The sequence below is a fragment of the Mobula birostris genome, chromosome 4 (assembly GCF_030028105.1).
Source record: "Mobula birostris isolate sMobBir1 chromosome 4, sMobBir1.hap1, whole genome shotgun sequence".
In the NCBI taxonomy this organism is placed as follows: Eukaryota; Metazoa; Chordata; class Chondrichthyes; order Myliobatiformes; family Myliobatidae; genus Mobula; species Mobula birostris.
Window position 1 is genome coordinate 127047875 of NC_092373.1, and position 22501 is coordinate 127070375.

Genomic DNA, 22501 nt, shown 5'->3' on the forward strand with positions numbered 1-22501 from the left:
TTGTTGTTTGTTCTTTGCTTCTACTTGGTGGGTTCGTTATCAGGGGAATACAGATGGATGTTGCTAGGAGTACTAATAATGCTGATATTCAAAAAAAAACTAAATTAGTTTCCTTGTTAATGATTCAATCTTAAAAATAATCTAATCATGTTGCCAATGAATGAGTTTATGGCTCAATCACATATGACGTAGGGAAGAACCGACAACTTCATAAAATATCACCATAATCTACAGTACCAGCCTGATCTGGATAACTGACTTGCTCTAAGAATCAAGATAAAACTATAGCTCAAGGGACAGGGATGACTAAAACATTCCCTATGGTTTGGATTACATTACATGATAGAATCTATACTGAGAGGAATGGTACAATTAAATATAATTGCCTTGTAAAGTCATAGAGTCATATTCATACTACATAGAAACAGGCCCTTCAGCCCAACTGACTCATGCTGATAAAGATTCCTATCTAACCTAGTCCTATCTTCCCACATCTGACTCATATCCCTCCAATCCATTCCTATCCATGTACCTATCCAAACAGCTTTTCAATAGTGTAAATCTCCTGTCTCATACACTTCCTCCGGCAAAACATAACATATACTGACCACTTAAAAGTTGCCCCTCAGGTCCTACTAATTCTCTCCCCTCTCACCTTAAATCCATGCTCTGTGGTTCTGGATTCACTGACAATGGGGAAAAGACTGCGTATTGACCCTATCCAATCTCCTCATGATTTGATGCACCTCTATAAAATCATCTCTCATTGCGCTAGGCTCCACTGAAATCTCAAATTGCTCCATCTTCTCCATAACTCAGTCCCTCGAATCCCAGCAACATCCTTATAAATCTCTTCTGCACTCTTTGCAGCTTACTGAAATCCTTCCTGCAGCAGGGTTACCAAAACTGAGCACAATATTCAAAACACAGCCACAGCAGCATCCTGTACATAACATTCTCACTTCTATACCTAATGCCCTAGCTGATAAAAGGGCAGCATGCTAAAAGGCATCTTCACCACCCTGTGAAGCCGCTTTCAGGGAATCACATATTTACTTACAGTTCCCTTTTCAGTACAACACTTTCCAGGGCCCTACATTTCACTGTGAAAGTCCTACCTTCACCTGCTTGGCATTAATCATTATCAGAGCAATGAAGACCAAGTTTTCAGGCAAACTAGATTAAGAGAGTGTACAAATAGGTCTTATTTAAGTTTACAGTGTATGTAAGCAAATGCAAAAAGTACACCAAGCAAGATTGGTAAACTTGAGATGTAATTAACTAGAATTTCAATGTACTCAACCATTCTGAAACATTTTCACACCATTACAACAAGTGACGGACAACACCTGTAATAAGATTTAGCTCCCTCAATTCACAAGCAGCAATGTCTGAATTAAAACTCTTGGATAATCCAGCCAGTATATTAATCCACAAAATAGGTGAAATCTTACCAGCATCTTCAACTGAGAAATAGAAGATATCACTGGTGGCATTGTCACCTTCACGTAGAACATAAGAGATCTTCATGTCATCGATGTCAGCTGTTAAAATAGAATTGGCAGGCAATGAATTTGATGCACTATCAAGTGAATCATTATCTTCTAAATGCACATCAGGTACAGCGGATTCCGGTTAACTGGGCAATTGGTTAATCAGGGCAGTTGTGTATTTGCGACAATTCTTAAAGAACAAAAACTAAATTGCGAAAATAGCTGGGATTCTTTCCGTAGTAGTCATAGTCATACTTTATTGATCCTGGGGGAAATTGGTTTTTGTTACAGTTGCACCATAAATAATTAAATAGTAATAAAACCATAAATAGTTAAATAGTAATATGTAAATTATGCCAGGAAAAGTCCAGGACCAGCCTATTGGCTCAGGGTGTCTGACCCTCCAAGGGAGGAGTTGTAAAGTTTGATGGCCACAGGCAGGAATGACTTCCTATGACGCTCTGTGTTGCATCTCGATGGAATGAGTCTCTGGCTGAATGTTATTTAGGCTATTTGGGACCCTATGTCACTTAACTGGGGAAGGAGACTGTTGCTGAACAGTTTCTAACTGATGTACTTAAATGCTATACCGTGTTTAGACCAATCAGTTTTTAAATAGCATCAGTTGCATGTTTTTGTGTTCGAAAAGTAGCGATTTTTGCCACTGACAGTTAGCAAGAAATAAGCAGTAAGACAATTCAGAACTGTTTTGCTTGCTGCTGTTTCAAGCATTCAGGCTTGGAGATGCCAGAAACAGCCAGGAGTGAAAATGAAACAATTTCACTACTTTAACAAGTTAACAATTACAAAGTATTTTAAGGTACTCACAATCATCTTGAACGTTACAATGAAAATGAAGAAGTGGAGGATGCAATCACCTAAAGCATGATATGAAGGTAGTCTACTATCTGCAATGTGTGTTAGTGCTGATTTGTTCACTTGCAGTCAATCGCAGAACATGGTGAATGAATTCCACCATCCATAAATGTTAGGAACTAATACACAGTTGTATAATACTGTAGGGGTATTAATGGTGTTCTAATTTGTTCTGTATTTCAGTTAAATACATAAATTGTCAGTTAAACAGTAGCTCATCTTTTTTATATACCTTTTAACTATTTCTATGAAACTTTGGCTAATGGGGGTAGCCACTTAATTGGGTCAAAATGTACTGGTCCCAATGTGCCCCAATTTACCAGAATCCACTGTATATGAAGTAAAGCTAAGTGAAAAAAATGTTAACGTTCCAATAAAGAAGTTAGCTAGTTAAGACATGTTTAAAATCAGCGCTTGAAAAAAGAGGTGCAAATTATCATTCTTTGCAGAAGTGTGGTAGATGGGAAATACTAGAAGTAACAAGTCAGAAAGTAACTGTGAAATAATTAGCTAAATTCATGTTTTAGTGTTATGCCTTTTCATGAATTTCTAATGACCATCTTTCTCACAGCACCGGTCTGTAATTTTACCACAACTGATTTTTTTAATAGTAACATTATTCTGAGCAATCTTTAACAGTAAAGTGTTGGGAGATGTGGTGGAGATGCTCTTAATGCTGAGCAGAGAGAAACAGAGAAACACAAACTTAGGGAAAGACCTCTATGTCATAAGATGGAAACATGACCACCAATAATCAGACAAAAACTGCAGAAATTCACAAGAGAAACAGAGGGTGTGGGTGTGAGTGAGAAGGGAGGAAAGCTGAGGCTAAAGGTGTAACAGAATTCAAAAGAGACAAAGCAATGAAAATATTTAAATGTGCTGGTAAGAATATTAAATTTAAAACAAAAATCAAAGTGGCAGAAGATCTTTTCAGTTCAAGCAACATCTGTGGAGGCACAGGGATGGTCAGCCTAATTCAAAACCTTTCATTCGGACTATATACTGCTTGTACTGCTGAATTTCTCCAGCAAGTTGTTTTCCTCTTTATTTTTGCAATCTATTTGGTCTAATTATGGGTGATTGAGAATGAATTAGGCCCAACATGGACAGGGATACTTGGGAGCAAGATTTATTGCAGAAGAGGAATGAGCACAGTTTTGGATAAGCCCAGGGTTTTGGATGGCAACTGCAATGAGAGAGTATCGGAAGAGTCAAATCTGCCTATGACATCAACACATATCAGAATTTCAGCAGAAGGCAAACTGAAACATGTAAGAGTCAGTTATGTTAAGGAATTAAAAGATGTTCTTTGCAATAGATAGGTTTTGCCATCAGATATTGAGCTCTTGACAAACTATCATGTTGAGATTCCAGTGTGGTTTAGTGATGGTTTCAATCAGGAGAAAGATAGAATTAGTGGCTTCAACCTTTCGAGTGTTTAGTTGATGGAAAAAGTGGTTCACTCTGACTAGAAAAACATACAAGGTCAGTGGATCTGTCCAATGCATAAAAACTGGTCTTTTGAGTTCATCATTATTGGAAAGAACTGGAAAAGATAGGGCTTGGTGAGTTCTGACAACCAGCACACAGAACAGGAGACCTCCAAAGGCCATTGATACAGCTGCTCAAGCTGCTACCCCACAGCTCCTGTGACTCAGGTTTAATCCTGACAGCTAGTGCCGCTGTCTGCAGTTTGCACTTCTTCTCCTGTGACCACAAAGGTACCCTCTACATGTTCAATCACCATCCACATTGCAAAGATGCATGGGTCAACGTGCTAAATGGCCCACAAAGTGTTGGTTAATGGTGGAGCCTGGAAGGAGCCGGTGGGAATGAGTGGATTTTTTTTTTTTAAATAGAATTAATGGAGGATTAATATAAATGACTGCTTATGGTCAGAGCAGACCCAGTCAGCAAGACAAAGTAATTGATTATGGACTTCAGACAGGAGTATTTGGAGAACACACATGGGTCCTCATTGAGGGGTCAGCAGTGGAAAGGGTGAGCAACTACAAGTTACCAGGCTTCCACATCTCAGAATTTTTACCCTGAGCCCAGCACACTGATGAAGCCATAAAGAAGGCACGCCAGTGGCTCTGTCTCATTAGGGGTCAGAGAAGATTGGTGCTTTACCAAAGGCTCCAGCAGCCTTCTACAGATGAACAGTAGAAAACATTGTGATTGGTATGCAGCCTCCAATGCACAGGATTGAAAGAGGCTGCAGAAGTTTGTAGGCTCAGCCCTTTCCATCACAGGCATGACCCTTCCCACCACTGAGAACATCTTCAAGAGGCAGTTCCTCAAGAAGGTGGCATCCATCATTAAGGATCCTCAGCATGTGGGATGTGCTCTTGCCTCATTAGTACTAGAGCCTGAAGAAGCATATTCAAGCTGTTTTAGCAACAGCTTCTTCCCTCCAACATAAAATTTCTAAATGGTCCAGGGGTTCCACATTGTTATTTGCCTTTTGTACTATTTATTTAATTGGTAATTTATAGCGATTTGTTGTCTTGCATTGTATTGCTACTGCAAAACAACTAATTTCATGATGTATGTCTGGTTCAAACTCACATGAAATTTAATAGATTGAAGGATGTTTTGAACAAAATCCTCAAACCAGACACCGAAATACACTCGTTCGCCACAGGTGCTTCTTTCCGTGGTCTAATTTGGGGTGATGGAACAGAGAGAAAGGTGGTACCTATTTACTTGTAAGGCATGGGAAATCTGTAGTTTATTTCAAGCGTTTGAGTGGGAATCAATGGTCAGAACGACATTTAGTCGCAGTGCTTATTTCATCACAACAGGGCCAAATATTCAAAATCCAACAGTTCATTACGATTTTCACAATAGATAACAAATTGATACAGAAAATTTTATCAGACAAAGATGGCAGTTATATATTGGATACAAGATGTGAAGAATGACAATATCCAAATATTTGGAATGCTGTAATTCTTAATTATGTCTCAAGACGTTCATAATTATAATTTGATAAAATTAAACTAGTTTACTAATTATTTTTAACATGCAAAAGTCACATTACAAAATAATAATGCCATGTTTTAAACATATTAACACCATTAAACTAAAGGAACCCTATATAGATTTTTTTCCCTGTGGCATAATACTATACATATTAGTCATGCTTCTGTTTCTCCAAGCTTTAACTTTTGGCATGGTGACCTTAAGTCATTGCACCAAAAATAGCATAATTAATTAAAGTCAGTTTATGATCATCTATTCTTCTGGTTGCTCTCAGATGCTTATGTTAAAAAGCTCAAAGGAATAACTTTCAATACAAGATCAGTAACTATCCAGCTAATTAATGGACAATGTGCATTGCAGTAATGCCTCAAAGAGTTGAATAGCTTTTCAAATGCCTTTACTGTCATGTAGATTGTCTCTTCAAACTGCTGAATTAAGCTATGATCCTATTTTCACATAATGTAACAATTAGTTCAGTTTTTCTATAAAGATTTGTCTGAAGGGGTAACTATTACAATGAAATCACATTTTTAATTATTTTTAACTGCAAAGCATTCTAAAATTAAAATAATTTTCACAATCAAATGTTGTCTGGGCCATTAATGCTATGCACACCTGTTCAAAGCTCAAACTTTTTACTAAATTTTTTGAAACTTCTTTTAGGCATCTGGTAACTTTTGACTACACTTCACTAATCAGCTCTTGTTAATCTTTGTTCAACTACTTAGAATAATCACAAGTAGTGCATAAAAATCGACTGCATACCTAAAAATTGTCAAATATATACCATTGTGTCTTTGATACCACATCAGCACAACCTCTGCTTAATTACCAGAAGAAATAGGAAGTTCAACACCAGTCATACAAGAAAAGCAAATAACTGGGTCATGTATATGGCAGCTATGTATTTACATAAGCAACGTAAATATGTCATTGTCTGGGGACAGACCCTACTTGCTCAGGCTGCTGTCTTTTCTAAGCTTAACATATTTGAAGACATTATGAAAGGTAAATCACAGATTAAATTTCAATTTGCCACTATTCATTACCGTTTGGTATAGATATTAAATAAAAACTGTAAGGTACAGTAATTTTTATAATAAAAATTGGCTTAAAAATTTCCCACCAACCTTGACTGAATGCAGTAATGCTGTCATTTCCCAACTCAGTATTAATAATATAGCCATGCTCTGGACCTTCACAGATTCGGTACGTTAGGAGTCTGTGTGGACTGTCGCGATCCTCAGCCTTCAGTACCTTGCTGGTGATCATAAATCCAAGGTGGCCAGTGTGCATTATTCGAAGCGTTGAAGCCCCTTTGTTGATTACAATTTGTGGGACACCATTGTCGACAGCTGCTATTTGGATTTTCATCATCTGAGGCTTGCGGGTTTCAAACAAGGTGTCGGGGAAGATGTAGTATTCAGTATGTGTGCCATCAGTTACTGTGAAAGAGAAACTATCTTCGTTTGTCTCTGTGCCATCATGTTTGTAGCTAATAAGATTATCATTGAGGTCCTGTTTAGTGAAGCTTGAGGCTAGCTGGCTGCTGTTAAATAACAGTTGACCGTGAACTGGAACCTGGGTAATAGTAAAACGTAGCAAATAGTCTGGAGTGTCATGGTCCTCCACATTGAGTTCAAATGGAGTGATCAGTTTCATTTCCCCTTCACTCACTATCAAATCATTAACTGTGATTATTGGTTTCTTATTGTCCACATCCATTATTGAAACTCGGAATGTACGAAAGACGGGATTGTAACCATCACTGACCTCAAACTCAAAACTGTCCATTTTCACTTCGTCGTCTGATGTATGGATGTAATAGATTTTGTTTCCTGCTAACTCGAGTTGAGTGAAAGAGGTGATTGGGAGACCAGGGCTATCAGTTTTTTCTAGATGCCCACGTCTTGGGGCACGAGTGATACTAAACCTTAAATATTCATCAGGGCTATTGATGTCAGTGGTGCTCAGCAAGTCAGTAGTCAGTGTAACTTTTCCACCTTCCTTCAGTGTGACACCTTTGTTAATTACTTCTGGGAACACTGTATCAATGCTGCCGATGCTAATGTAAAAGTAACGATCAATCAGTGGGTTGATGCCATCTGTTATGTCAAACTTAATGAGATCACGCACACCTTCTCGGCCAGTGTGAACATACTGAATCAATCCTTTATCAACTTCATCCTGGGTAAAATTCATACCAACTGTCAGGTTCTGATCCACGCCTCCATCTTTCATCAAATGTTGCAATAAACCTTGGCTTTGGCTGTAGCGAATTACATAAGTCAATGTTTTGTCCTCAGAATCCAAGTCTGTTGCTTTTAGGACTTCGTTAGTTATTATTTTTGTTTCACCTATTTCAACCTCCAGGCCATCATTTATAGTCATTCGTGGCGTCTCGTCATCAACAGGGATTATCATGATGGGGACTGTCTTATCTAAATGATATTTGCCATCTGTAAGTCTGATATCAAAGCTGTCTTCTTTGGTTTCGGAATCATCGTGTTCATAGATGACAGAAGAGCCAGTTGAGATGTCCTCCAGAGTAAAATTTTTGATTGGCACAGTGCCATGTGCTAACTGCTGAACAAACTGGCCATGCTTTGGTGGTTTTGTGATGATAAAGTAAAGTTTGGCAGAAGGGATATCTGCATCAGCTGCATTCAAAATTGGGGTGTCAACAACAAGACTCATCCCTTCCATCACAACAAACTCACGGACAAAAATCTCGGGCTTTTCATCATTTGTTGGAATGATGACAATTGGAAAGAACTGGAGCTGAGAGAAGTTAATGCCATCGGAACAGTGGAAGGCAAACCTGTCCTCAACCTTTTCAATGCCCTTGTGAATACTTTGCACATAGTAGATGTGACCATCTCGAATATCTTTAATTGTGAAAGCTGTAATGGGCATGCCACTCCTTGACCTCTCAGACCCTGGTGCTGGGGAAATGTTTTCAACATAACCCGATGTTGATTGAACAATTATGGTGCACAGGATAGCATCACTGGGGGTGTCCACATCTTTAGCATTTAAATTTGCCATTGTAATTACATTCTTTTCCCCTTCCACCACTGTATATTGCTCACCAACAGTGACTTCGGGTGCCACACTGTCTACAGGTAAGATGGTAACTTGAATTCTGACGCCTCGTACCTTATTTCCACCGGCAACCCACTCATCCGACAAGTCAGACACAGTCAAATTGAAAGAATCCCATTTCCTCTGAGTACCAATTTCACCGCTGGTATGAGCGTAGACCACAGCCCCATTGATTATATCCTCCTGGGTAAATCTCTCCACAGGCAACCCGTTTACTAATATCTGCCCAAGATTCGGGGCATTCTCCACAATGAATGTCAGCATTAAGTCGTCGGTATCTTCGTCAGTGCCCTGAATGACATTGGAGGTAATTTCAGTGGCTCCGTTTTCGAGGACATCGACGTGGAATCCAACTTGCCCTTCGAGAAGAGTAATAGTTGGCTTCTCGTCATCCACGGGTCGCACTGTGACTCTGACGGTCACCGGCACTTCGTGTACCCCGTCGGCAACATTGAGTTTAAAGGAGTCTGTGGTGGACTCGTCACCGCTGTGCCTGTACACAATCTGTCCGCTTGTAATATCTTCCAAGACGAACGATTCGCCCGCGGAAATGTTGACTCCCACATACCGAAGGCGGCCATGCTCCGGGGTCTGAGTCAGGATGAAGGTAAGCCTGTCGTCATCGGTGTCCGGGTCGCTAGCGTCCAACTGGGCGTTGGTCAACGCAAACTCCCCGCCCTCGGTGACGGTGAAGCCGGTGTTAGTGATCTGCGGGGGCTTGTTGTCCACCGGCTGCAGGAGGATGGTGAAGGTGCCTGTGGCGCTATTGCCCGCCGGGTCCTGCACCGAGTAGATGAACTGCACCACCCTGGGAGTGATGCCCAGCTCCTGATCCGGGGGCCGGTATGAGACCTTGTGGTGGTTCACCTGAGCCTGGGTGAACTCGCCGACGACCTCCTCCAGGTTCTCAGTCAGCACCAGGTCCCCAGCCCTCACCGGGTTGTTCTCGTCCGAGTCGGTGGGTGGGGAGAGGACGGTGTACCTGAGGAGCCGGTCGTCCGAGTCGAGGTCGGAGTAGCGTAGGAACTTCTTGCGGAGCAGGCTGGGTTCGTACTCCCTGACCACCATCTGGAGGCTGGTGCCTGGGAAGAGCTCGGGGGGCAGGTCATCGAGCGACTGCACCTTGACGATCAGGGTGTGCTCCCCGGACTGGTTGGGCGGGTCGTTGTCATCCTGCACACGGAAGGTCAGGGAGTCCATCACGAAGCCGGTACTGTGTGGACCGATGTATCGGTAGTACAGCTTGCCGTCCAAGATATCCTGCTGGGTCCACTGGGTCACCTCCTTCTCGTAAAGCTGTTGGTCACCCATGTGCCGCCAGCCGGAGATATCTTCTGGCCGCTCAGCTTGCCTCAGAAGCAGGACCCCCACTGGGGAATAGGGGCGCTCCAGTACGAAGCGGATGGTCGAATCCTCGGAGTCGATGTCGCTGGCGCTCAGGACGAAGGGCGAGATCTGGTGCACGTGGTGCTCCAGTACCACTAGGCCGGTGTTGGCGTTCAGGACCGGGGGCTGATCGTCGGTGGGCGCGATGCTGATGGGGAAGAGGAACTCCACGCGGTGGCGGCCATCGCTCATACGGAAGATGACGTTGTCACTGTGGGTGTCGCTGCCATCGTGCTGGTAGACCACGAGGCCGGCGTCGAGCTCGGCCGGGGTGAACCAGGTCCGGGGCTCACCCAGCACGCTAAGCTGGCCGTGCCTGAGGCCGCGCAGCACGCCGATCCGTACTCGCTGCAGGTCGTCCTCGTCGCTGACGCGCAGGTTGCGGACGCTGGATAGCGGCCGCGACTGACCCTCGAACAACAGCTGCCCGGTGTTCCTGGTGGCCACTGGCGCCAGTGTGTTCATGGGCTTCACCACGATCATGAAGGCGAAGGTCTCCGAGACGGCGCCTTCGGCGTCTACTACCTGTAACTCCAATTGGAAGATCCGCTCTGTGTCCGAGTCCGCCGCCGGCGGCTTGTAGGCGATCTTCAGCTCCCTTATGTCCCTTTGGTAGAAGGAGGTGATGGGCAGTTTCTGGCCGTCGGTACTGATCAGGTGGCCTTCCCTGGGACCGAGGGGTGAAGTGACGTTGAAAATCAGCTGGTCGGGGTCGGTCTCCAGGTCTTCAGCCGCTAACATGTCGCTGGTGACGGCCGTCAGCACAAACTGGTCCACCTCCATCATCATCATGGCAAAGAAGCTGGGTTTAGGCGGCGTGTTCTCAGCGCCCTGGCGGATCCTGACCATCAACTGGAAATACTCCCGTCTTTCCGGGGTCCCGTGGACGTCCAGCAACTCCACGAGCATGGGAATGTAATCCCTGTTGGGGGAGCTGGTGCTCGCCGTGTGCTGATAGCGGACGCCCCCTTTCACGAAGGCGTCGCATTCTACTATCTGCCCGCTGCCAGTGAAGTTTAACAGCCTGCCGTAACGGGGCAGCCCGCCCGGCCCCAACAGCGCTGTGATCTGGCAGGTCACCGAGTCACTGTCGAAGGTAAAGCCCAGCACCTTGCTATCAATAGGGTTGCTTACGCCGTTCAGTTTCTCCACGACCAGCGGAACGTTGCGGGTGAGCACCTGCAGTTGCTGGAACACCACCTGTACCTCTATCAGGAACGGGAGGATGATGGTCTCCGTCTGGGTGTCGTAACGGAGCTGCAGCCTCACCCGGTCTCTGCTCGGACTTCTGGAACCGAAGTGGGTATACTTTACATCTTCCGGCCCAAATTCGCAGGGGAATTTTTTAGGAGACAACGTGCCGGGTGTCTGAGACAAGGGATCGTTCTCCAGCACCGTAACCAGGCACCTGTCTCCCGGACGCACTTGGATCACCAGGTCGCTGACCGGGTCGATGTGCACCGATCTGCCGAAGGGCACTCTCACCAAGTTGTTGGCGATCAGCACCGTGTCGGTGGTCGGTCCGTCGATCAGAGCGGACTCCGACTCTTCCTCGGCGTTCAGGGCAGCCAGGGAACACAGGTAGAGAGCACACAACACCGGCCAGCGGCTACCCGCCCCTGCCCGTGGTTCCGCGGTACCCATCGGTTCTGACCGCAGCTGGTTACGAGTCCCGGGGGAGCTCCAGCCTCTGCGCTGCGGATGTGGATGCAGCTGTTAGGAGCATTTGGAAAATAAACTGCTCCCTCACGTAGCGCTTGCTCCAGGTAATGAAGCCAAGACCGTGCCCGCCCCCGAGAGACAGAGACCCCGCCTCCTGGAAGACCCTGGGAAACACTGCCCTCGCCCCTCGTTCCCACCCCTTGGGAAACACTGACTGACCCCCAGTCTTCAGACCTGCTCCGCCCTCACGCACAGGTAAAGGAGCCGCCTCTAGATTTGACAATTGGCTTGTCGGGGTGTCCAGCCAACCAATCAGATGGGAGGAGAAATGCAATTCGACAGTTCGCACCTGATGTCGCTCTGACTTGCAGCGCGTTTGATTTTCGTGTCGTTCAGTGAATTTGAAATAACTACTGAAAAAGTAAGCTATCGCGCTAAACAGAGCAGCCGTGCGTCATTCTGAACTTGTGTTGAGTTCATACTTACATTTGAACTTTACAACAGTGGATCAATTTTCCGTAACCTGTAATTTTTCTCGCTGGAAATTGTCAACTCACGGCAACTGCATCAAACAAAGTGATCTACCATTTCCAGTTGTAAAATATAGTAAAGTGGCTGAGCTATCTTTTTAGTCCAGAAATGGTGTGTCGATTTTTAAATTCATATTTAGGCTGTTGGTCTTTGGTATCGGTCTTGATTCCCACAGCGCCCATGACTGGTAATAAAAGGAATTCGCAGCCAGACAGAAATGAAGAAAATATACATTTAAAAAAAAATCAAATTTCAGCTTCAGATTATTATTGGGACAGAATGACGAAAGAATGAAAGCAATTGGAAAGGGGGCGGTGAATTGAAAATCGTCTGCACGATCAATGAGACAAAAAGTCAGAAGAGAAAAAGCAAACGCAGCAGTAAAATGCCAACAAAACAGCCAAAACCGGTAAAAAAAACCTACAATAGTATAATAACTGACATTATATCCACTTTTAAATCTTTATGTGGTGTAAGTGTCAATTCTGCAAAGAAGCTGAAATAGTAGCAACATTTATGAGGTATTTGGACAGACACATGAGCAGGGATACAGACCACATTCATGCAGATGGGATTTGTTAGACTGGGTCATGGTCAGCATAGAAATGGAGGGCCAAATGGCCTGTTCCTGTGCTGTACAGTTATAAGAGACAGTTCAGTACTTAACTTGGATTAGAAACACAAGCATTTCCAATGGGGCAATTTATTTTACCTGTGCCTGGCTGATTGGTTCAAACTCAATTGAGCCTTGGAGCAATCGAGAATCTGAGACTTGCTGACAGGCCCACAGTGATCAGTGCACTATTCTTTATCTGATTCACCAGAACACTGCTGAAATGCTCTGCACTCATATCGATGTGGGATTGATGAGGAATCCTGTATTGGGAATTACTTAGCAAAGGGGGAAATCAGCTCAGCTTATTAGTTTTGGTTTAGGTTACTGTTTAATTATTAATATTTTGTGTTTTCAATAAACATTTTTTAATATTTTTCAATTACTTACTTCAATATTCTGTTGGCTATTTCAGCAAAATCCAACCCCAGCTGTGCTACGTCCAACCAGAGGAACAACATCAGAAGATTGGTTCAAATACCGTAGAAATACTGTGTTCTAAATGGTGCCACAATAACTAGGTAAATGAGCAATCTAAATTAGTAAATTGGTGTATTGTTTTCAGATGTATGTCTTGCATACCATCTACATAGAACCATTCATTACACAGTGCACTGAGGTACTTTATACTTCATACTTTATTGTCGCCAAACAATTGATACTAGAATGTAAAATCATCACAGCGACATTTGATTCTGCGCTTTCCACTCCCTCGATTACAAATCAATAGTAAATATTAAAAATTTAATTTATAAATCATAAATAGAAAGTAGAAAAATGGAAAGTAAGGTAGTGCAAAAAAACCAAGAGGCAGGTCCAGATATTTGGAGGGTGCGGCCCAGATCCGGGTCAGGATCTGTTTAGCAGTCTTTATCACAGTTGGAAAGAAGCTGTTCCCAAATCTGGCCATATGAGTCTTCAAGCTCCTGAGCCTTCTCTCAGAGGGAAGAGGGACGAAAAGTGTGCTGGCTGGGTGGGTCGTGCGCTTGATTATCCTGGCAGCACTGCTCCGACAGAGTACAAGGTTAAACAATAACAGAGGGCAGAATAAAGTTTTACAGTACAGGGAAAGAGCAGTACAAATAGACATTAAGTTGCAATGTCACCATGAGGTAGATTGTGAGGTGAAGAGTCCATTTTATTGCACTAAGGAGCCTATCAATAGTCTTATAAAAATGGGATAGAAGCTGTCATTGAGACTGATGGTATGTGCTTTAAGACTTTTATATCTTCTGCCCTGTGAGAGTGGGGAGTCAAGAAAACATACTGGTTAGGTGGGATCTTTGATTATGCTTTACCAAGGCAGCGATAAGTGTAGGCGGAATTCCTGGAGGAGATGCTGGTTTCTGTGATGTGCTGAGCTGCATCCACAGTACTCTGCAGTTTCTTGCAGTTATGGGCAGAGCTGTTGCCATTTCAAGCCATTATGCATCAACAAACATTGGTGATGGTCAAAGAAAACATGCCAAATTTCTTTAGACTACTGAGGAAATAGAGGTGTTGGTGAGTTTTCCTGGTCATGCCATCAACAGGCTGGAACAGGACAGGCGACTGGCGATGTTCACTCCTAGGAACTTGAAGTGCACAACCTCAGCACCATTGATGTGAACTCAAGCATGTGCACTGCCTCCCTTCCTGAAGTCAATAGTTAACTCTTTTGCTGATGTTGAGAGAAAGGTTGTTGTCATGACACCATGTTACTAAGCTCTCTCTATCTCCTTCCTATATTCTGACTCATCATTATTTGACATACAGCTGACTACAGTGGTATCATCTGCAAACTTGTAGATGGAGTTAGAGTGAAATCTGGCCACGCAGTCATGACTGTACAGGGAGTAGTGTAGGGGGCTGATAACACGAACTTGTGGATCGCCAGTGTTTGGAATAATTGTGGAGATGAATTCTGTTACAGTGTGCTTTTTGTAAGTACTTGTAACACATAAATTGCAAAATTGCCTTCCCTTCACCACCACAGAGATTTCATGATTTGACTCTGAGGCCTTTAGGATGTACTCTGATTTGTATTCATATAACTACATTGTTTTTAGCAGCTCATCTAAATCTACCATTTGTTACCTTAAACCCGTGCGCCCATCTGATCTTTCATATATAAGCCATGATATTTTGATACATCTATCATATCCTCCCAGCATTTAATTTTAAAATATAAGGATTACTTGAAATTATAGCTATATACAGTCTTATTTTTAAACAAAAAGTATCAGAACCATTTGGTAAGAAACAATCAATGTGAACAGACGACTGTTTTAATAGGCTGATTTAAAACATACTGCTTTGCAGCTCCACAGACCTCACCTATCTATATCAAGGGATGCAAACAAACTAATGTAGGATGGAAGTATCTAGTTCTCACGTTCACCACTGTGTTTATAATTAACTTTAACCTATCAGACTTCTTTTCCTTTCCTTTGTAAAGTGCTGAATGATAGTGTTAGCACATGACTGCAGTTATTAAACTCTGATTCATTTGGCCTCTGTTTTGTTGTGTATATTCCACCATAACTGAAGTGATTACACTAATAGGATTAAAACCCACTGTTCGTGGCTCCATGACAAGCTTTAAAAAATAGTCTACCATGTCAATTACCCGCCAGCGCTGCAGATGAGGCACCCGACAGGACGGATGACGAGACCAGGGAGGAAGGTGCAAGCACCCCAAGACCTGCCACCCCACTGCAGACCCTCCAGGACCAGGCAAACGATGAGCAGGAGTCCATGGAGGAGGGGAGAGCTGAGGTGGAAACCGAATGGAAGGTCGTAAAACGAAAAAAGACCCAAAAGGCGGCGGCCAAGCGACAGAAGGCGGAGCAACGCCAGAAAAGGGCAGGGAACCACACAGCCCCTGGTACCCTGTCCTCTTCAGAGGAGGAAGGAGTTGGGGGAGGCCAGCAGCCCCGGCAGAAGAAGCGGCTGGCAGAACAGGTGGAGAGAAGGAGAGAGAGGGGAGAAAGTCTGCTGGCCACCCCCCAAGTACAGGAGGCGGAGAGCAGCAGACACACAGAGCTCCAGGAATCCGGGAGCAGAGCCACGGCGGCACCCAGCAGCCGGAAGGGGAAGCAGCCCAGGAAGTCAGCAACCCCCCCCCCCCCCGGGCCCAGACCCAGAACTAGAACGGACACACACGGAGGAGTACTACCAGCAGTACCTGAGCCCACAGGAGGTGGAAAACTTCACAAAGGCGGTGGGAATGAAGGCTCAGGATGGCAAGGGTGAGGACGGAGAGCAGCCAAAATAAAAGACTTACAACGATGGCAGACCTTAAATTGGCGTGCTTGAATGTGCGAAGTTTGAAGAGTACTGGGCGATGCGTCAGCACGCTCCAGTACCTGGACACTGTAAAGGCCGATGTGACCTTCCTCCAGGAGTGTGGACTACCACATCTCCGTAACTACCGGAGGTGGTCACGGTGGTGGAAAAAAGGTTTGTCGGTGTGGTCGGGGGGCAACGATTGTCGCGCTTCCGGCCTGGGGATTCTGCTGCGGGGAGGCAACTTCTCAATCACCCAAGTTAAAGAGGTGGTTGCGGGGCGCCTCCTGGTAGCAGACGTCAAATACCGGGGCACTCCGCTCCGGCTGATCAACATGTACGCCTCCCCCGTGCGGAGCGAGCGGCTGGCCGTCTTCGAGCAGCTCCCACAGCTGCTGGTGACGACCCAGCCGGTCGTTCTGGCCGGAGACTTCAATTGCACCATTGATGCGGCTGGAGGACCCGGCAGTGCCGACGGCAGGCTAGACAGTACCTCTAGACTCCTGAGGGAAATGGTGAAGACAGCCAAGCTGCGCGACGCCTTTGGCACCCCCACAGGTGGAGCACAGCCGCAAGCCACCTGGACACGATCGGACGGCTCAGCCCGCTCCCGGATCGACTTCCTCTCCCTATCTGAGTCCCTCACGGTCAGGTCCACCGACGTCACGCCGGTGTTCTTCTCTGACCACTGCCTTCTGAGAGCCACCTGTCGCTTACGGGAGGACCAGAAGGCAGGCAGGGGGACGTGGAAGCTGAACGTAAAGCTGCTGACCCCAGAGAACATCGAGGAACTAGAGAGGGAGTACACAGGTTGGAGAACCTTGAAAGCCTTCTTTGATTCCCCGGTTCACTGGTGGGAAGCCACCAAGGAGAACATTAAGAGGTTCTTCATCCGCAAGGGTATTCAGAAGGCAAGGCAGGAGCAGAGGGAACTGCGTAAACTCCAGACAGAGTTGCAGCAACTTCTCCTTCTGCAGTCGAAGGGGGTGGATGTCAGGGAGGAATTGCGAGAGGTGAAGGGCCGGCAAGCCCAGCACCTCGCCGCTGAATCCTCCAAGATCATCTTCCGATCAAGGGTCCAAACCGTGGAGCAGGACGAGACGTGCTCACGCTTCTTCTTCCAAAAGGTGCACAGGGGGAGCTCTGTGATCCACAACCTTAAGGAAGAGGACGGCTCAGTCGCGTCCTCGCAGACCGACATACTGAGGATCTGCAAGTCCTTCTATGCCGGTCTGTACGAGGGAAAGGCCACAGAATCCACAGCCTCCCGCAACTTCCTGTCGTCTATCACGCAGGTCTTAGACGACGGCAAGCGGGAGAGTCTGGATCAGCCACTGACCCTGGACGAGCTGACAGGCTCCATCCGTTCCTTTGGGTCGGGTAAGACTCCCGGAAGCGACGGCTTACTGGCTGAGTTGTACTCGGCTCTGTGGAACTGGATGGGCCCAGACCTGCTGGAAGTGTACAACGCTATGCTTCTGGCCGGCAGTATGTCTGAGTCCATGAGGAAGGGCATCATCACCCTCATCTACAAGCAGAAGGGGGAAAGGGAGGACATTAGGAATTGGAGACCCATCTCTCTCCTGAATGTGGACTACAAGATCCTGTCCAAGGCTATCGCCAACAGGGTCAAGTCTGCTCTGGGACAGGTGATCCACCCGGACCAAACCTGTGCTGTACCGGGCAGGAAGATCTCAGACAGCCTCGCGCTGCTGAGGGACACCATCGCCTACGTGCAGGACAGGGGGGTGGACGCCTGCCTGGTCAGCTTGGACCAGGAGAAAGCCTTCGACAGGATATCGCACACGTACATGGCGGACGTGCTCTCCAAAATGGGATTTGGGGAGGGAATCCGGAATTGGATCAGACTGCTCTACACAGACATCCGTAGTGCAGTCCAGGTCAACGGGTGGGAAACAGACAGCTTCCCCATCAGGTCTGGAGTCAGGCAGGGCTGCCCCCTCTCCCCTGTCTTGTTTGTCTGCTGCATAGAACCCTTTGTGGAAGCCATCAGGAGGGATGAGGGCATAAGAGGGGTGACGCTGCCAGGCAGTGGAGGGACCCAAGTGAAAACCTCCCTGTACATGGACGACGTCACCGTCTTCTGCTCTGATCCGAGGTCAGTTCGCAGGTTGATTGGCACCTGCGAACAGTTCGAGCTAGCGCCGGGGGCCAGGGTGAACCGCACGAAGAGCGAAGCCATGCTCTTTGGCAACTGGCCCGACCGATCCAGCGTCCCCTTCACCATCAGGTCTGACCACGTGAAGGTGTTGGGGATCTGGTTCGGAGGGGCTGAGGCGTGCAACAAGAACTGGCAGGAGCGGACTGCCAAGGTGAAACAGAAACTGGGACTGTGGGGAGGGCGCTCCCTGTCGATTACGGGCAAGAACCTGGTCATCAGGTGTGAGGTGCTCTCAGGGCTGCTGTACTTGGCGCAGGTCTGGCCCGTCCCCCGCTCCTACAGCTCGGAAATCACCCGGGCTGTCTTCAGATTCGTCTGGGGATCCAAGATGGAGCGAGTGAGACGGACCGCCATGCACAAGTCCCTGGACAACGGGGGCAAGAACGTCCCCAATGTCGCCCTCACCCTGATGGCCAGCTTCGTATGTGGCTGCATCAGGTTGTGTGTAGAGCCCAGGTATGTGGGCACCAAGTACCACTACGTGCCCAGGTTCTACTTGTCGCCCTGGCTACGAAGGATGGGTCTGGCCCCACTCCCGCGCAACGCCCCAGTCAGCTGGTCGTTGCCGGCATACCTGTCCCACGTAGCAAAGTTCTTCCAGGAGAACGCCTTTGACCACAAGGCCATCAGGCAGTGGTCGGCACGAAGTGTCCTGCAGGCACTGCAGGAGAAGGACGTGATGGACACAGTGGGGTGGTTCCCTGAGCAGACTGTCCAGTTCAGATGGCAAAATGCCTCATCGCCAGATCTCACCAACAGGCACCAAGACCTCGCCTGGCTGGCGGTGAGGGGGCCCTCCCAGTCAGAGCCCTCCTGTACGCCCGGAATGTCGTCCCCGCACCCCACTGCCCACGGGAGGACTGCAGTGAGGAGGAGTCTGTGACCCACCTCTTTGCACACTGTCAGTTCACAGAGAGGGTGTGGAGGAGGATGGATGGGCTAGTGTCACGTTTCATCCCCAGCAGCTGCGTGACAGAGGACTCTCTGATCTACGGGCTGTTCCCGGGGACGCACACGGAGACCAACATCCGGTGCTGCTGGCAGATCATGAACTCGGTGAAAGACGCTCTTTGGTCAGCCCGAAACTTGATGATTTACCAGCACATGGAGATGTCCGTGGGAGAATGCTGCCGACTGGCACACTCTCGGCTGCAGGAGTACGTGCTGAGGGACGCACTGAAACTTGGTGCAGCCATCGCAAGGGCCCGGTGGGGAAGGACCACAGTATAGGTTTTCTCCACCCGTGGGAGTGGGAGGGGTCGGTGGGCGAGGAGTATACCCCTCAACAATGAGATGCTAAGCTGAACTACTGGAGTGCCACGTGGGTGGCTATAAACACGGATATTTTACTGAGTATAATGGAAACGTATGTAAAGGATGAAAAGTTATTGAATGGTTTATTGTATATATTTATTTTTGAATAAAGTATATTTTGAAATAAAAAAAAATTTACTATGAACATCAGTGTATGATGTTTAAGAGACTTCAGTGAGCTGGAGAACTTTTCTCATTGATGAAACCCATGGATTAAATTCACAAGTAAAGCAATAGCAGATCTGTGTGCGTTAAGTCTATCACTCTGAGAAGTCACAGGATTGGCTGGTGTCATTCAAATTTCAGTCAAGCCTCATATGTCAATGACTTCCTTATGAGCTAATCCCTGCAGTTCATTCATGAGGCACCATTAATGAAGCAACTGCTATTTTGAAGTTTAAGAACTGCGCTGCATTTAATTCTGAAGCGTCTTGGCAGAGAAAATCCCTTTTTCCAAGATTAACAATGAATGATTTTGCTCTTAAGTAGAAGTGCTTTCCTAATACTTCCAGTGTGATCTTCTGAAGGTGATCTGATACTAGTAATGATCTAGTACTTCATCTCTGCAGCTGCTATTTATGTTTTAGTGGAGACAAAGGAATTCAAACTAAATGTATGAAGAGCCTCATTAGAGTTTAGTAAAGAGGAATCTTGTGCAGTGAGCGCCTATGATATCATGATACACCTACAAAGCAGCCAATTGTCCATCCAATCAGAAACCACTGTATTGACTGCCGAAGGCTTTAAAACTTGTTTTTGCACTGCTCTGCTGTTGCAAAATAACACACTTTACATTATTTAAATCTGTGATAGTAAATTCGATACTGAACACAGATGCACAGGATAGTGAACAAGTACATCTACCTGGATAGTTTTATCTCTCTGTAGATAATAACAATGAGTTTGATTTCTTTACCCACTTTATTATCCCAGTGGCCAAGTTTCAACATTTGTATATTCCAAAAAGGTTTAAGAAAAAATCAAATACGTGATTTTTGTAAATGTTCTTCAAATAAAGCTTTTTAACAATGGCTTTGTGGTTTTCTGCAGCAATTTAGTACTGAAGAAGAATTGTACTTTATGTGGCTGAATTATTAATTGGTTTCAGGGGTGTGAGAAGAATTGCTGGCATCAGAGACTGGGAGATGGTTGTATGTGGGGTGATTGGAAGGAAGTGTGCTAGGATTGAAGGCTGGCATTTGTTCTAGGGTGGGGAATGAATCAACCATTGGCTGTCTTCTTTAAATACCATACAACTCTATTGGTTTTGTTTGACAGAAATGTTATTGCGTTGTCTTCACATGCATTTGAGCTTGCTACAACCTAACTCAGAGGGGAGAATAGGTAGGCAAAATTAGAAACAGGAGGCAATATGTGGGGGAAAAGTAAGTAAAACAGAATGAGAGAATAGAACTCATTAGCAAATCAATAACAAGGCCTACATCAGATCAACCATGATTTAAATGAAGGATCGAGAAGACTGGATGGCCAATGAGCCCATTTCCACTCCTGTTTTCTCATGTTCACCATAATGAAATCACCACAGTCTGGCACAAACAGATGGTTAGTTTGTATCTAAACTTGTGTCAAAAATATCTTCAAATATCAAATAATCAGAGTAGGAGATGCATCTGCAGGGACTGAAGAAATTTGCTTAATGTTATTTTGGGACTCAAGATTCACAGAAGAGTTCTGAGTCAAGTCAAGCAGTTTCATACAGTATTTCTCACTTTTATGGACTGAGTACAATACCAAAGGCAAGTACATAGTTAAGGATGTAAAACTAAGTAAGGAAGCCAGTCAACAAACCAAATCTGCAATGACTGTAACTGTAAGCAGTGAACATATTTTTGATGGATATATTTATGCGAATGAGTCATTTAGTGAAAGGATTTAATGATATCATAACAAGCTTATTCAATTTTTAGATGTTGGAGTTAAAATAAAGGCCTTAACTCAAACTTTTAAAGTATTTAAAATTTACTGAAAGCAGTTTTCATGATCACCTTAGAATATATTATTGCCACTAAGTGTTGTTACTATTGCATTGGGCACTATTGAGGGGAACAACCTGCCAGACAGAAGCTGCAGCGAGCTGGTCTCCAGCACTGAGTTTGGATCTGTGGCTCAGAAGGGAAAGCAGGGGGCGGGCGGGTGCGGGGGAGACAGGTGAGCTTTAGTGATAAGGAATTTGTTGGTTAGGGGACAAGGAAAGAGGTTCTGTAGATGAGAAGGAGATTCACCAGTGGTTCATTGCCTCACAGGTGCCAGGGTCTGGGACATCTCAGATTGAGTCCACAGCATTCTTAATTGGGAAGGTGAGCAGCCAGAGACTGCAGTCCATATCGGTACCAAAGATATGGGTACGATGGGTGACAGGTCCTGCAAAGTGACTTCAAGGAGTTAAGTGAGAAGTTAAAGGCCAGGACCTCCAGGGTTGTGATCTCAGGATTGCTATCCGTGCCACGTAATAGTGAGGCCAGAAATAGAAAGATCATGGAGTTTAACACATCGCTACGAGGTTGGTGCAGAAAGGAGGACTTTAGACTCTTCGATCACAGGGCTCTCTTCCTTGGAAAGTGGGACCTGTACAGAAGGGATGGTTTGCACCTGAACTGGAGATGGACTAATACCCTAGTGGGAAGGCTTGCTGGTGCTGCACAGAGGTGGAGGGTGGTGGGTTTAAACTATAGTTACAGGGCATTGGGACTCAGATCACCAGAAAAGATAATGGAGTGGTTGTGGAGAAAGGTGTCATTAAGCCGACATACAAAGTCAGAAATCAAAAGGTTGAGCATGGTGGGACTAATTTTCTGAGGGGTTTTGTAGGAAAGCAGGTGAGCTTAGGGCATTGGAATTATGTCATTGTAGCCATTAGAGGGCATGACTGGCAGCTCCATATTCTAGGGTTCCATTGTTTTTGACTTGAGTGAGTGGGAGTGATTAAAAGGGGAGAGATGACAGTACTAGTAGAGGAAAATGTCATAGCAGTGCTGAGACAAGACCAGCTGGAGAGGCTTTATGGGTAGAACTGAGGAATAAGAAAGGTATGACGACATTGATGGGATTACATTATAAACT

The 22501-nt window shown here is 45.6% G+C and overlaps 1 protein-coding gene across 1 annotated transcript in view; it reads right to left on the reverse strand.

The window, feature by feature from the left end:
- Nucleotides 1-11495, reverse strand: part of frem3 (Fras1 related extracellular matrix 3) — a 163686-nt gene extending 152191 nt beyond the window's left edge. The window contains exons 1-2 of the mRNA XM_072256992.1: nt 6491-11495; nt 1455-1544 (exon numbers count right to left, since the gene is read on the reverse strand). Coding sequence (XP_072113093.1) covers nt 1455-1544; nt 6491-11495 — 5095 coding nt within the window. The remainder of the gene's footprint in view (nt 1-1454; nt 1545-6490) is intronic.
- Nucleotides 11496-22501: the final 11006 nt, after the last annotated feature.